This window comes from Acomys russatus, chromosome 31, assembly GCF_903995435.1.
Source record: "Acomys russatus chromosome 31, mAcoRus1.1, whole genome shotgun sequence".
NCBI classification, from domain to species: Eukaryota; Metazoa; Chordata; class Mammalia; order Rodentia; family Muridae; genus Acomys; species Acomys russatus.
The window spans coordinates 31,963,469-31,979,139 of NC_067167.1; the positions used below are offsets into that span (position 1 = coordinate 31,963,469).

The following is a 15,671-nucleotide window of genomic DNA, read 5'->3' on the forward strand; positions in this document are numbered from 1 at the left end:
TTGATAAAAGCTGTGACGGCATTAGAGCTTAAGATGAGGAGCATTTCACAAACATAAGTAATGTGCTTACACTTAAAGGCTTCCTCCTAGACATTACAGAGCACACCTTAGGAACAGTTACCTGAGGAGGCCAGCGTTAGGAACTAGGGAGAGGTTCCAGAAAAGCAAGGTTAGGAAAGACAGAATGAGCATGTATTCACAGAAATTACAGATGTAACAACTGTTACAAAAAGAATAATTTCAGTACTATGGAAGTTTATTTTAGTGACCCTTGAAGTGATCAAGGCAGTTAAGGCTTCTACTTCATGTATTTGAAACTTTGGCCTACTATTCAATGAAAACCTGAGCGTCTTAGCATCAGGAACCATCACAACTCCACACGTCTGCAGTGTATGCCATGCAGTAGCCTTTAACTGAAGACCTAGTCAGAGTAACGGCATATGCAACATAGCTTTAGATCGAAACATCTTGGCAGCCATTATTCTCTCTGTTTCTCTGTAGTCTAGAAAGAGAAACCAGTGTCAGTCTTTAAAGTGAGCTCGTCTTTCTGTAGATTCGTGGCACCCTGAAGAGCTGGACCAAGCTGTGGTGTGTGCTGAAACCCGGAGTGCTCCTTATCTATAAAACACAAAAAAATGGCCAGTGGGTTGGAACAGTGCTTCTGAATGCTTGTGAGATCATTGAACGTCCATCAAAGAAGGATGGCTTTTGTTTCAAGCTTTTCCATCCTTTGGAGCAGTCTATTTGGGCAGTGAAGGTATGTGAGCACTTTTTGAGATAAAAGGTAAAGGCGACAATGAGGAGAAGTAAGGTAAGTCAATCAAATGCCTTCTGTCGCTATCTGAAATCAAACGTGTACCAAAAAGCCTTTCTCTTGCTTTTAAGACTTTTAAGACTTAAAACAATTTTCCTGAAAACATTTCTCCATATATTGCATCTTACTTTCTATTTTCTCACTGAAGATTAAATTTATATTTTTATGAATCGTGGTTCCTCTTTCTTCCTTGTAACTTTGTGTAATGTTGACTGCATCTTTGTTCTTCATCGGAGTGGTGGCCTAACGCAGAGATTGCCACTTACTCTTGTGGCCTTCCCTGTAGTGATGGGATGTCTAAAAGCAGAAGCTGTCGTGCTTGCTCTTACGAGAGGCAGCTTTCTTTAACCAAATCACCAACTCTTAAGTTTCACAGTGAGTGTTGCTTTAGTGCCTAGGATGACTAATTAGTTCATCTTGCATAAAGGGCTAACTCTACCAAGCAGTGTCGATGTACCTAGGAAGAGATTTGGGCTTTTTATCAGAGTAGTCAGGATTCATTAAGGAATAAATGTAAAATTACTGAATTATTTCAGTTCTTATTGCTGAGTTACAACTAAATGTCTAGCTACCTAATTTAAACTTGTAGAGATAAAGTATTTCTCACCTAGTAATAGCTATAGGATGATAATTGTTAACATTAAATTGTGTTAGTATGGTACATTTTAGATTTTTTAAATATATGAGCAACATGTGTGGACAGAACAAAAGCTTAACCCATGGATGAGGTATTTTGAATGGAGTCTTTTGTTTCATCCTCATAGTTTTAAGAAGCATGCAGCTAAAGATGGAATCCAAAGTGCTCACGTTAATCTTTCTCCTAGCAAGTGTCAAGAATAAAATCTAGGGAGTCAAACTCTAGAACCTAATGTATCCTTATTCTAGGAGTGGCATTGCACCCGAATTGAGCCTTAGTGATACTGGTGATAGTGAGAGGGGAGCGGGGGGAAGGGGAGAGGTGTGTGAGAGTTTTGAAATAACCACAGTTATGAAGTGATTCTCTTTCACTTCTTGGTTTGGAAAAATGTAAAGGTTTTTGTGATTGATATTTAAAACAAATAGCAACTGTTTATAATGGGGCTATCTATTTTCCCCCAGACCCAGTCAAAATTCATTTCCTTTTACCTATTTCCAGTGACTTTTTTCAAACTTTTAGAAATTCAGTATTTCTCACATAGTAAAACCTGTAAGATAGAAATTCTGTTAAAATTTTGTCAGTATGTTAAATATTAGGTTTTCTTTAATATATGAGCAATATGTAAGATAATATTTAAGTGATAAATGCTATCATTTGTTTAATTTTCTATTAAGAGGCTTATTTGTTGGGAAAGAAGACTTTAATACTAAACATTAGCATTCTTAAGATGAATGAATTAATGATAATTTGTGCCTGATGTAACCCATATCTGATAGGAGTACTAACGGCTGACACATCGTCGGCCCATCTCCATACTTACTCTGTATCACCTATTTTCTCATTAAGGGTCCAAAGGGCGAAGCAGTTGGATCCATAACCCAGCCTTTACCTAGCAGCTACTTGATTATCAGAGCTACTTCAGAGTCAGATGGTAAATGCTTTCTCATGGATTGGCTCTTGTCTCTAAGGATTTATGTTATGTCTTACTTGTGTTAACATTGGAGGAAATCATGTGTTCATAGGACAGTTGAAGCAAAATCCTGTAATCATAACTATGTAGAATGCGAAGTACTTTACCTGTTAGCTTTGCAGTCAAGAACTCTGATAGGAAGGACATGTATAACTGGGCAGAGCTAGCAGCTCAGGTTTTCTCGCACCCTCCACTGACATGTTAATGCTTTGGGGGACTTAATAGTATTCCTCTGTAGTAATTTGTTATACATCATTTTAATAGAGATACTCAATTATAAGCTGTCATACTTTAAGTTAACATTTGTGGAATACATAACACTGGTTTGGTTTCATTTTACATAAGAAAGCAAAATACAAACAACTTTTATCTCAGAGAGAGAGAGAGAGAGAGAGAGAGAGAGAGAGAGAGAGAGAGAACATAACCTGAAAGCTTTAGAAGTGACAGTGATGAATTTGCTCCTTACTGTCACGCTTTATACTTTAGATGAGCTTGATGTAGGCAGCCTTAGACCCTTCCTGTGCTGACTGCTAGAATACTAGAGAAGTACTGCAGAAATGTGAGGTACCACTACAAAAATGTTTAATATGGTTTAATTTTTCTGCCAGATTTTGAAATAAGTATGTATGAATTTTAACAATACTTAAATATATCAACGTATTTCATAATTTCACTGTTAACAATTTTAAATTGTGAAAGAAAGCTTTTAACGTTGGCAGTGATGGCAGCTAAGATAGCATTCTATAGGTATATTCTTGACTTAAAACGTTGGTGTTAAGCAGACTGAAGAAGACTCAGAAGGACAAGTATTGCATGCTTTCTTCTATATGTGAAATCTAAACAGAAGAGCAGAGACAGTGAGAGAGAAGTACATGCTGGGAGGAGGAAGGAAATGGAGCAGTCGTTGAGTGCTGGGGTGGATGTGACCTCTGTGACTAGAGTGTATGTGGACTGTCACAACAAGGCTTGTGATTGAGGAGTGCAAACTAACAAATTATTCTTATACATGCCCGAAGAGTGGAGGCTAAACCTGCTGTCAACAGTGAGACAGTTCAGTTAGTTTATAGTAGAAACATGTTCTCTCCAATGTACTTTATGTACCTTATTTGATACTCTAAAGCCGCATGTTAAGCTGGGGGTGGCGCACGCCTTTAATCCCAGCATTCAGGAAGGAGGCAGAGGCAGGTAGATCGCTGTGAGTTCGAGGTCAGCCTGGTCTGCAAAGTAAGTCCAGGATAGCCAAAGGCTACACAGAGAGACCCTGTCTCCAAAACCAAAACAACAACAAAAAATAAATTGCGTGTTAATGTTTTAAGGTTTGGGAAATGAAGTATATTTATGTTAGATTGAACATGCTTGCATAATACATGCTGTCTCCTATTTATTGTGATTTTTTTAAGTGCTTATTGTTTAAAAAGCAAAACATTGCATTAAAACCCTGGCAAATTTTTACATTTAAATCAATGTTTCCAGTGCTTCTTTGTCAAATACCCAGTATATTTAAAGGTAAGAGGGTTAAGTGAAACGAATGCTGGCTTCATTAATCCTCTTGCTTGTAAATCCGTGTTCTTCTAGGAAGGTGTTGGATGGATGCCTTGGAGTTAGCCTTGAAATGTTCTAGTCTCCTTAAGCGTACAATGATCAGGGAAGGGAAGGAGCATGACCTGAGCATCTCATCAGACAACACACACGTGACTCTGTATGGCTTACTGCGGGCTAACAATCTCCACAGTGGTGACAACTTCCAGTAAGTAGCTGTTGTTGCTAATGTGATTATGCTCATTAAACTGGTTGTCGTTTCTACTGCCTTAGTAATGTGTAGTGTTGAAATTTGCTTGTCCTATTATCATGGCTCTTAAAGCCTTTAACAGTAGTTTATTTGCTGTAAACCAGGCATAGGGATTTACTTTCTTCTGGCTGGCGTGCATTGTTCTTCTTTCCCAGCTACAAGTGTGCTGAGTAGTTACTTTGTCTTTGTGCATAGTATAACTTCCGTTAAAGGAATTTTCTATTTCTTGCTGTCTCCTCCTATATAATCCTATTTCACGATCAGTTTGAATGTTGTATGCCACGTGAAGCTTCCTGGCCTCAAAACAATGAGACACGTCTTTCCTTCTGTTGTTCTTCTCAGAGCATGTTCTGTAATGGCCATTTGTGAAGCTTTTTTATGTGTGTGGGCGCTCTGCCTGTTGCCTGTCTGTGCTCCACATTCCTGCAGTGCCTTCAGGGACCAGAAGAGGGTGTCAGAGCCCCTGGGACAGGAGTTGCACATGGCATGGGTGCTGGGGATTAAACCTGGGTCCTTTGGAGGAGCAGCCAGTTCTCTTAACCACTGAGCCTCTCCAGGTCCTATGGAAGCATTTTGAGTGGTAGTCTTATCTGGTTTGTGATTTTACTTCTTGAATTATTCACTGTAGCTAATATTAACATATTTCTCTGGCAAAACTGCACAGATTTTTTTTTCAGGTACTGAATGTTTTTTGTTGCTTTGTAGGGAAAAAACCCCACCCTTCTCTCCTTTTTATCATTTAAACCTTTATTTCGGGTCTATAGGCATATTCCTTAAGCTGAACTTGTCCTTTTCTTTGCTCCCCGAATCTTTCCCCTTACAATTAAGCCTATCACAGAAACGTTAAGTATAACTCAGTGCCGAGGACCACCCCAGTTGGGTATGGGCGTCCCTGGGACAAGGGTCCTCGAAGACTTGGTGGGCAAGAATTCGGCGGTGACAGAGACAAACACAGAGGCAGTTTGAATCTGAGTGTATTTTGCAGGCAAGCAGTCTAGATTATTATACACATTTTGAAACGGAGTGTTTTGTGGTTACATTTTCTATGGAGTAGATTCAAGGGGTCAGTGATGCAATCAGGCATCTAGAATACACAGTACACAGTACATAGTACTTGGCACAGGCAGATATTACATTCTCAGGTTGAGCCCAGGAGCCAGAGACCGTCCTCAGTAAAATAAATGTTGTGCTGTTAGTCAATGTCTGACACCTTTTTCCCATTGATGACTAACAATTTATCCCCTCCCTCACACACTCCCGTATAGAGGAGAGGTGGACAAGGTGTAGTAGCCAATCTATAGGGTTCTCTATATCTAGGAGGACACCAGAGACTGCCCTTCAGTACATATGCCACGCCATACGGAGTTTTGTATTGTAGGGATTAAAATTCCACTTTAATTTTCATTCTCGTCCGAGTTACCTTTTCCTTGAATAGGCTCTGCCTTTGGTAAAGACCCTTCATGTAATTGAGGGGATTTTTTTAACCGCCTCTTTTGCTGTAAGTTATTGAAAAAGTTCTCCATTGTTTTATTATTCTTAAGAACTTTCAGGATGACTAATAATAAATTAGGCGCATTTGGAGGAGGCGTCTCATTCTGCGGTTTCTAGGCTGATGCTTTGTCCAATTCTCCTCCTGGCACCGTATCCCTGGTCACCTTGTTGTTGCCTTGACTGTGAGTGAGGAGAATAATAGGACAAATAAGAAGGACTACCAGGAAGCAGGCCGCTATGAACACCCCAAGGGAAAGAGCACCGTGGCCTTTTTCAGGAGATTCTCCCTTTAGGCTGGTCGCCTCAGGCCCGCGGAGCAGCGTTGTCTCGCGGAATCCACTGGAGGTGGTGCAGCAGCTCAAGTGTGTCTTGCTCTTAGCGGTTGGTTTTGATGCCTTCGGAGCTCTTGACAGTGGAAAGTCATACTTCATCAGCTGAGAACCTGATGCTCTTAGTGTCTTCTTTAAGCCAAGTGTGGCAGTGATGCTGCTTTCAGTAATGTGTTTGTGGAATAGTAGCTGGGCAGCTGTAGCATGCAGTATCTAAATGTTGTGAGAATGTTTTAGCCCCGAGAGAAGAGAGGCAAGAGCTTAGGTTGTCGTCTTCCACCATCGCAGGCTTCTGTTAAATGTCTTTGTGCCTTTATTCGCTGATTTGTAAAAGAAAAGGAACATACTGCCTAATGGGCTGGTTTCAAAGATTAAATAAGGTAAACTTTAGAACTGTGCATAGCACATAGTGAACTTACAGTAAATACTGCATACTGCTCTGGTTTATGGACCTGTATTCTTCGTCTCCTTTGTTCTTTCATGTGATGATTCCACTAAGGTTGAACGATAGTGAAATTGAAAGGCAGCACTTTAAGGACCAAGATATGTACTCTGATAAGTCTGACAAAGAGAACGATCAGGAGCACGATGAGTCTGACAATGAAGTGATGGGGAAAAGTGAGGAGAGTGATACGGATACATCAGAGCGCCAGGATGACTCCTACCTGGAGCCCGAGCCTGTGGAGCCCTTAAAGGAGACCACCTACATGGAGCAGAGCCACGAGGAGCTCGGAGAGGTGAGTCGCTCGTACTGTCAGGCTCCAGCTCTCTAACTCCACAAAGTTTCCACACAGTTGCAGGTATTGTTTACCTGGCTTATTGTTTTCCCCAAAGAATACTTATATGCCAGTGTCTTTTCAAAGGTGGATTGAGAAATGTATTTGCATTTATCATCAACCAAAACCATACCCGGCTGCTAGTGTGCTCTGCTAAACTTTAAGTTTACATTTTCAAGTTTGTTTTTTAAATAGAATATTGTTTCATGTTATTGCCAGGTATAAAGTAAGTTGCAAATAAGCATAACTTTAAAACTCGCTTCTTAGTAGTAGTGCATAGAAGTAAATACATGTGCAGCAGTAACCTACAGTGCTGAATGTGGTGGTACGGTGCCGTAGTCTCAGCATGTGGGAGAACAAAGCAGGAAGTGCACAAGTTTCAAAGCAACCTGGGATAGATAGCAAGACCTTGTCTCAAAAGAAAAATAAATTTAATTGAACAAGTAAAACAATAGAATTTGGTTCTTCTTTGTATGTTGTTATCTTGGTCTTTCTTACAGCTCTCTTTACTTTTATAGCCTATACTTTATTACCTAAATGGTTGTTTGCACGTTGTCATAATACTTGGAGTAGTCCTGAGAGTCAGCCTTAGTCATTCACTTCTTGTCTGTGTGTCTTCATCTGGGATAAATGTATTAAATGTAGTTCTGTGTGTTGTTGATTGTTAAAGGCAGGTGAGGCTTCTCAAACGGAAACCGTGTCTGAAGAGAATAAAAGCCTTATCTGGACTCTGCTCAAGCAAGTCCGTCCTGGCATGGACCTGTCCAGGGTGGTTCTTCCCACCTTCATATTGGAGCCCCGGTCTTTCCTGGATAAGCTCTCCGATTACTACTACCATGCGGATTTCCTGTCTGAGTAAGTAGTGTTCCAGAGAGAGAGAACCCTGCATGCTGTTAGAAGGTAACAAAAACCCAGGGGTGGTGGCTTGCGCGTGTAATCCTAGGAGTAGGGAGGTGGGGACAGGTGGCTTCCTGGGGCTCAGCAAGGCCAGTGAGAGACCCTGCCTCAAGGTAGGTAACATCTGAGGAAGAGTGACACCTGAGGCCATGCTCTGGGGAATAGCAGTCTTGTGCTCAGCCTTCCATAGCTCACTGCTGCCACGTCTGTGGGTCTCATGGCATGTTGTCCGTGCTGCTAAATTTTGGCCCAGTGATTTGGGTTTTAAAATCTGTATCAGTAAGCCTGGCACAATTCTTCAAAACTCAGATTCTACTCTCAGATGCACTTGTGAAAGAGATTGCCTTTTTCTAAATGAAGACAACTTTGAACATTCACAGTCGCTATTTCGTAGCAATTGCAACAATAGTCAAATGGTCAGGGAGAGCGGGAAACTGAGTCATGGCTCCTCCAGATGTCTTCTATATAGACTAGGTGTGACGCTGGTAGTTTGCTCAAGTGGGAAATCGGCGGGTAACATATGCAGGAAGGTGAAGGACTGTGACTGGAAGCTGTTGATTATCTTAACTCTTCTCACACTTTGAGCTTTGTAGCACAGGCACAGCCTCACCTTCATCTGAGAGGCTACAGTGGGCTGTCCTCTCCCCTGTGCGCTGTTAGCTTCTAACACCGTTTAGATTACATGCAACCACGTGAGCAAGGCTCGATCATCTTTCTCCAACTGAGGGCCTTAAATGTCACAAGTCTATATTTGCTTATTTGGGATATTTTCTTGTTTCCTTTTTTCTTTGTTATGTTTGGGTTGGTCGTGGTGGTGATGGTTTTTTTTTGTTTTTTTTTTTTTGGCTTTGGGGGTGTCCCCCTCCCCTTCGCCCCGGTTCCTTAGAGAATCTATAATCTTGGGGAAGCATGGCAGCAGATGGCCTGACCAGGAAGCTAAGAGATTACATCTCCAGCCCACTCGAAAAGCAGAGAGTGTTTATTTTTTTAATCACAGATAATCCCTGGATTCTACAGAATCCTGTTTTGGAAACTTTGGTTCGGAATTTCCAAAAATATTTATCAGTGTCCTGGGTAGTATATCAAAGAATCAGAAAAAAATGGAATAAGGTAACCAGATTTTTAAAAATGCTTCTTTAAAGATTGAATTTTTCACTCTTTTAAAAATGATGTGTAGGTTTGTTGTAGCCGGGGTATATGCATATGTACACAGGCATTGGGGCCCCTGGAGTCAGAGCTACAGGCCTGTGAGCCATTGATCAGGGCACTTGGAATGGACCTCTGGCTCCCTACTGAGGAGTGGGCACTGTTAACTGTCTGCAGCAGCAGATTCACATGACTGCTTTACTGCTTACTTGAACATGAATTAGGTTTCTAACTGTAAGTCATAGTAAGTATGAAAGAGAAATTGCGATTGCATAAAATGCTTCTATTTACCATTTTGTTTTTTAGAGCTGCTCTTGAGGAAAATCCCTATTTCCGTTTGAAGAAGGTCGTGAAATGGTATTTGTCAGGGTTCTATAAGAAGCCAAAGGTAAGTTTATACTTGGCTGCTTCTTCCTCCTTTTAGGAGAATCTGTGTTTGTGCCTTTGTGTGGGTATGCGGCTGCCATGGGCACATGTGGAGCTCGGTTCTGTCTTTACATCATGTGAGTCACCAGAGTGGGAGGCAAGTGCCCTTCTCTGTGCTGCTGTTGAGGCACACAGGAGACCTACCTGATCTCTGAAAAGCATCCGCGTGCAGCTCACGTTGGTGATCATTCATCCGTAGTCATTAGACTAGGCTGACAAGCGTGTGTGAGTAAGGAGCCCTAGGAGGGAAGCACATGGTAGCAGCCGCAGCTAGAGCAGCCTGCCTCCCTAGGTCCCAGCTTCTCTGTCCCAAGGACGGACAAGAAAGCAAGAGCAAGAAACATGCTTGAAGGAACAGTGCCAGAAAGATCATGAGACTCGAATAAAATGCTTTTCTCTGGAAAGGCGCGGGCCACCATCAAAAAAAAAAAAAAAAAAAAAAAAAAAAAAAAAAAGCCACCCCTAATCTAACGATGCAGCAGTCACTAGATCCACAGAGAAGTGTGCTATTAGTGAAGCAGATTTCACACTCCTTCAGTCAGGAGGTGTGTACGCTTCCACTGTGCTGCTCAAGCAGTAAGTGAGAACTAGTTCACAAGAGAGTATCATGAAAAGAGCTTCAAACAGAAATTAGGAAATGTAGCTTTTATTTCTAAGAATGTTATGAACTATGTCTGTGAGCCACCTCAAACGATCTAAAAGATGGAGATGTTGACATACAAATACTGTATTATTTGGCATTTCTAATACTGGGTACACCCGCAGTAAATATTCAAAAGATGCTTGCACCTCCATATTCATTGCAGCACTGTTTGCAGTAACCAAATACAGACCAGACTCAGCCTCTAACAGATGAAAGGATCGTGATGTTGGACCAGTCAGTTCTCAGGTTTATTTTAAAGCACCCATTGCTGTCTTGAGGCAGTATCTGACAAGAATGTCCGGCATCTCATAGAGTTGCTTTCTTAGTTTCAAATTTTTATTTATTACTCTTTGAGATTTTCACACAGTGTAATCTTATAGTACATTTTGGTCATTTTTCACCCCATTGTTCTTTCATCTCTGTATATTCTTGAGCTCTCTTTCTTTTTTTTAAGTTCTTATATATAATTTTAGATTGCTTATTGGTATTTACCATGAAATTTCAAAATTTATATTTAGATATTATCTTGATTGAAGTTATATTTTTATTTCATGTAAGTTTCATTTACTGTAAAACTTTATAAGGTGATCTTTCAGACAAGACAATTTAACTTTGAACCTTTATGTGTAATTTTAAACTTGTATTTTTTTCTTGAACCAGGGACTGAAGAAACCATATAATCCTATACTTGGTGAAACTTTCCGTTGTTTATGGATTCATCCCAGGACAAACAGCAAAACTTTCTACATTGCTGAACAGGTATGAGAAGTGCATGCTACGAAAAGGATCTAGAAATGCTGGCTTGGTAAATCACTCCTGTTTAGCTTCTTGTTAGGGAAGGTTGTGTAAGCACTGAACGCTGAGTCCTGAACACTGCTAATAACACACTGCAGAGCATTGCTGCTGCGCTCCCGTCAGTTGCCTCACTGTGGCTCAGTCCCCATGTCAGCAGTGTGTACTTAGCCTGGCATTTGATTGGGGTGAATGATTGTTTTCCATGATCATTTCTCATGGCTGTTCCTCAGCATGTGGTGCTTCCATTATAGGTCTTTAAAATTATTTTATTTATTTATTCACTTATTTATTATTTATTCACTTTACTTCTGGGTCATAGCCCTTTCCCTCCTCTCCTCCTAGTCCCACCCTCCCTCCATCCGTCCTTCCCGATTCCTCAGAAAAGGGAGCACACACACACACCCCCATCCACCCACCCTAGCTCATCAAGTTGCATCAGGACTGAATTCATCTTCTTCCCCTGTGGCCTGGCAAGGCAGTCCCGTCAGAAGGATGTGATTGAAAAGCAGGCAACAGAGTCTATGTCAGAGACAGCCCCCACTCCCCTCACTAGTGGACCCACATGAAGCCTGAGCTGCCCATCTGCTACATGTGTGTAGAGGACCTAGCTCCAGTCTATGCATGGTCCTTGCTTGGTGCTTCAGACTCTACAATGGCCCTTGGGCCCTGGCTCGTTGGCTCTGTTGGTCTCTTTGTAGAACTCTTATCACCTCTAGATCCTTTTACCCTTCCCCCCATTTTTCAACAAGACTTCCTACTCACTGCCCAATGTGTGGCTGTGAGTCTCAGCATCTGTTTTGAACCACTGCTGGGTGGAGCCTCACAGAGGACAACTCTGTTGGCTCTCTTCCATGGGGTGGGTCTTGGGATGGGCCAGGCATTGGTTGGCCATTGCCTCAATCTCTGCTCTATCTTTTCTATCTTTATCCCTGCTCGTTTTGTAGAGAGGGTAGATTTGGATCAAAGTTTTTGTGGTGGGTTTTTGATCTCCTGCCTCCACTAGCTGTCTTGTCTAGTTAGGGAGTGTCCTCCTCAGTCTCCATGGCTCCTGCTACTAGGGGTCTCAGCTATAATTCCCTCTCCCACCTTGTTTCTTCTCTTTAACCACTATCTCTGTCTATTCGATTTACCCTTCTGAGTGAGATTTAAGCATCTTCCCTTGGGTCTTTCTGGTTGGTTATCTTCTTTGGATCTCTGCATTGTAGTATGTTTATCCTGTACTAAATGACTACCATCTGCTTATAAATGAGCACGTACCATGTGTATCGTTCTGGGCCTGAGTTACCTCACTCAGGATGATCATTTCTAGTTCCATCCATTTGCCTGCAAATTTCATATGTCATTGTTTTTGATAGCTGAGTAGTATTCCATTGTGTAAATGTACTAGAATTTCTTTATCCATTCTTAAGTTGAGGTTGTTTCCAGATTCTGGCTGTTATTAATAAAGCTCCTATGAACATAGTTGAGCAAATCTTGTTGTTATATGGTGGAGCATCTTTAAGGTATATGTTCGGGAGTGGTATAGCTGGGTCTTTAGGTAGTACTATTCCCAATTTTCTGAGAAAGTGACAGATTGGTTGTACACGTTTTCACTCCAACCAGCAATGGAGTAGTGTTCCTGCAGCTGATAAACACCTTCAGCAAAGTAGCTGGATACAAAATTAACTAAAAAAAAATCAGTAGCCCTCTTGTATAAAAACAGTAAGTGGACTGAGAAAGAAATTAGGAAAACAGCAGCCTCACAATAGCCACAAATAATACAAAATATCTTGGTGTAACTCTAACCAAGTAAGTGAAAGACTTGTATGGAAAAAAACTTCAAATCTCTGAAGAAAGAAATTGAAGAGAGTATCAGAAGGTGGAAAGATGCCCATGCTCATGGGTCAGTAGGATCAACATAGTAATAATGGCCATCTGACCAAAAGCAATCTACAAATTCAGTGCAATTTCCATCAAAATACCAACACAATTCTTCATAGACCTTGAAAGAACAATTCTAAACTTCACATAGAAAAACAAAAACCCAGAAGAGCTAAAAACAATCTTATACAATGACTTCTGGAGGTATCTCTATCCCTGACTTCAAGCTATACTGCAGAGCAATAGTAATAAAAACCGCACGGTACTGGCATGGAAGCAGACTGGTTGGTCATTGGAATCCAGTCAAAAACCTAGAAATAAACCCTCATACTACAGACACTTGATTTTTGAAAAAGGAGTGAAACACATACAATGGAAAAAAGACAGCATCTTCAACAAATGTTGCTGGTCTAACTGAATGTCTAGATGTAGGAAAATGCAAATAGTTCCATATTTATCACTCTGCACAAAACTCAAGTCCAAGTGGACCAAAGACTTCCGTACAGTTTTTACAGCACAAAAACTGATTACTTAGAACATTGTGTACTTGTGTGCATGTGTGCTTTTGTGTGTGTATGTGTGTAGTCCTAAAGCTATATTATAATATCAAGCTGGAAGTGGTTTATTACAATTTCCACACAAGTTGTTGATTAACTTTTAAGGGGCCCCTGCCCTATGCTGTGAATGCCAGGCGGTGGATTTCTTTGGGGACAGAAACCTGGTTACCGTAATGATTACACTTCATTCTGTTGCTTACCAGCTATTCCTTCTTATGCTTAGATCTGACTTTTGATACTAGCACAACAGGATGCTTGTTTTGTTAAATGTCATGATTTTTCCTGTGTTCTGTAGGTGTCCCATCACCCACCAATATCTGCCTTCTATGTTAGTAACCGGAAAGATGGATTTTGCCTTAGTGGTAGCATCCTGGCTAAGTCCAAGTTTTATGGTGAGTTTTCCCTTGTCCTAAACTGTGCCTTCCAAAACGTCATGCCTTCTGTTAAGTTTTTATTTGAAAATACATTCATTTTAGTTGTCGTTTTTGGCAAGCAATTGATGTCATTTAACTGTGACTCCTTTTGAGTCTTACTCATCTAGAAGGAAGGCACCTCTTATCCAGCGTCCTCACACACTTGTAGAAGCATCACTCCTAGAAGGGCACACTGAGTGTGGACAATCTCTCGTGCATGGTGGCCTAGTTTGCCCTCATCACTGTGTTTCAGAGTGCCTGAGGGAGTTGACCCTTGTTTCTCTGTCTTTCAGGATAGAAAGCATCCATTTGGTCCTGGCCATTCAGTAATGGTATTTAGCCTTGGGCCAATATCATTTATAGAAAATGTGTGTGTGTGTAAGAAAGGACTGTAGAAAATACGATTTTAGTGGGAAATCTTAATACAGTGCCTTTGGCAGTTCAGACAAGCCTAGTCAAAACTATGTGGGGGAATATATCCTTAAATGCTATTGTTTGGCTTCTAATTTAAAAAAAAAAATTTTTTTTTAACCCAGAATTAGATTCAACTAAGGGATTTTAAACCTGAGAGAAAACGAACATAAGGATGAAATAGAAAAGATAAAGTATGAAACAAAAATCTAAATTTTAATTATGAGAGAACTCAGGAAACCAGACACCAGTCTGTGACAGGAAACGTACCATGTAACCGCTTTCCATTAGGAGCTCAGCATGTGCCTCTAGTTCTTCAACACCCTTTGCACAGTTTTGCTTTTGATTTGGGTTGGGTGTCTTGTCTTCAGAAGGTCCACAGATTTTATATTGAGGTTATTTCTTCTCCTGTCAAGCTTCAGTCCCTAACTCTAACCCCAGCTACACTGTAAGTGGCTCTAATGAGTACTTGTTGCCCCTGTAGGCATGTCTTACTGAGTATGAGGTACATGCTTAATATTCTGGCATTACTTCTGCACTTGGCTTTCTTTTTCTTATGTATTAATACAACTTCTATGCATCATGGCTGGCTTTTTACAATTTGAAAGAATCCAGACTTCACAAGGGCACTTTAAAGCTTTTTGGGGTTGTTTGTTTTTGGTTTGTTTTGTTGGTTTTTTTGAGACAAGGTTTTCTCTTTGTACCTTGACTGTCCTGGACTCACTTTGTAGATTAGTCTGGCCTTGAACTTACAGAGATCCACCTGTCTCTGCCTCCTGAGTGCACCACTGTGCACAGCTTGAGCACTTTAAAGTTAAAAACTACCTTCATATTTTTCTTTTGAGTAAACGCATCTAAAGAGATTGTGTATAACTTAGGAAGTAGCCTGTTAGGCAGATATCATGTGGCATCTCATGTTGGACTCTAGAAAAGTTGATCTAGAGATAGTAGAATGGTAGCTACCAGAGGCTGAGGTGGCTTGGAGGCCAGGGGAAAGGTCGTGGTTGTGCATAAATGTTTGCAGGCTTTTATATAAATGTTCACAGCCTTATTCCTAGTAGTTCAAGGCTGATAGCAGAATCCAACATTAACTCCTATGGATCTTTCATATCAATTTAAAGAATGATGCTTGATGCAATAGGACAGACAAATCTGAAACATATGTGCTAGGTGAAATAAGCCAAATATACATTATGTATTATATATTATATAGCGCTTCCTAGAATTGGTAAAAAAAAAAAAAAAAAAAAATACAAGGATTGGAAACAGATCAGTGGTTCCCCAGGGATAACTGGAGTCTTTTAGAATACTAGTTTAGATAGATATATAGATGAATGGGTGGGTAGGTTGGGTACTTACTGAACAAGATAGATAGATAGATAGGTAGGTAGATAGACAGACAGAAAGAAAGAAAGAAAGAAAGAAAGAAAGAAAGAAAGAAAGAAAAGAAAGAAGAAAGAAAGAAAGAAAGAAAGAAAGAAAGAAAGAAAGAAAAGAAAAAGAAGGAAGACAGTCAAGTGATCAGGAGGTCAGACCCTAGCCCCGGGCATAGTAGTAAGCACAGCACTACTGAGCTACATTCCCACCCTTAGTCATTTGAGACTTTCTGTGAGGTTCAGGCTGATGCTGAGGCCCTGTCCTTCCTGTGTCCACCTTCCAGATGCTGATACAGGTATGTGCTGCCAAGCAGCTCATTTTTATGCAGTATCAGACACTA

General features: G+C 40.7%; 1 protein-coding gene across 5 annotated transcripts in view; it reads left to right on the plus strand.

Annotated features, from left to right (window-relative positions):
- The window catches only part of Osbpl8 (oxysterol binding protein like 8), an 88,100-nt gene that overhangs the window by 54,988 nt on the left and 17,441 nt on the right, over positions 1–15,671 (plus strand). For all 5 annotated transcript variants that reach the window (XM_051139674.1, XM_051139673.1, XM_051139670.1 and 2 more), the window contains 8 exons: positions 554–757; positions 2,298–2,382; positions 3,997–4,168; positions 6,530–6,767; positions 7,477–7,661; positions 9,156–9,237; positions 10,579–10,677; positions 13,426–13,522. In XM_051139674.1, coding sequence (XP_050995631.1) covers positions 554–757; positions 2,298–2,382; positions 3,997–4,168; positions 6,530–6,767; positions 7,477–7,661; positions 9,156–9,237; positions 10,579–10,677; positions 13,426–13,522 — 1,162 coding nt within the window. The remainder of the gene's footprint in view (positions 1–553; positions 758–2,297; positions 2,383–3,996; positions 4,169–6,529; positions 6,768–7,476; positions 7,662–9,155; positions 9,238–10,578; positions 10,678–13,425; positions 13,523–15,671) is intronic.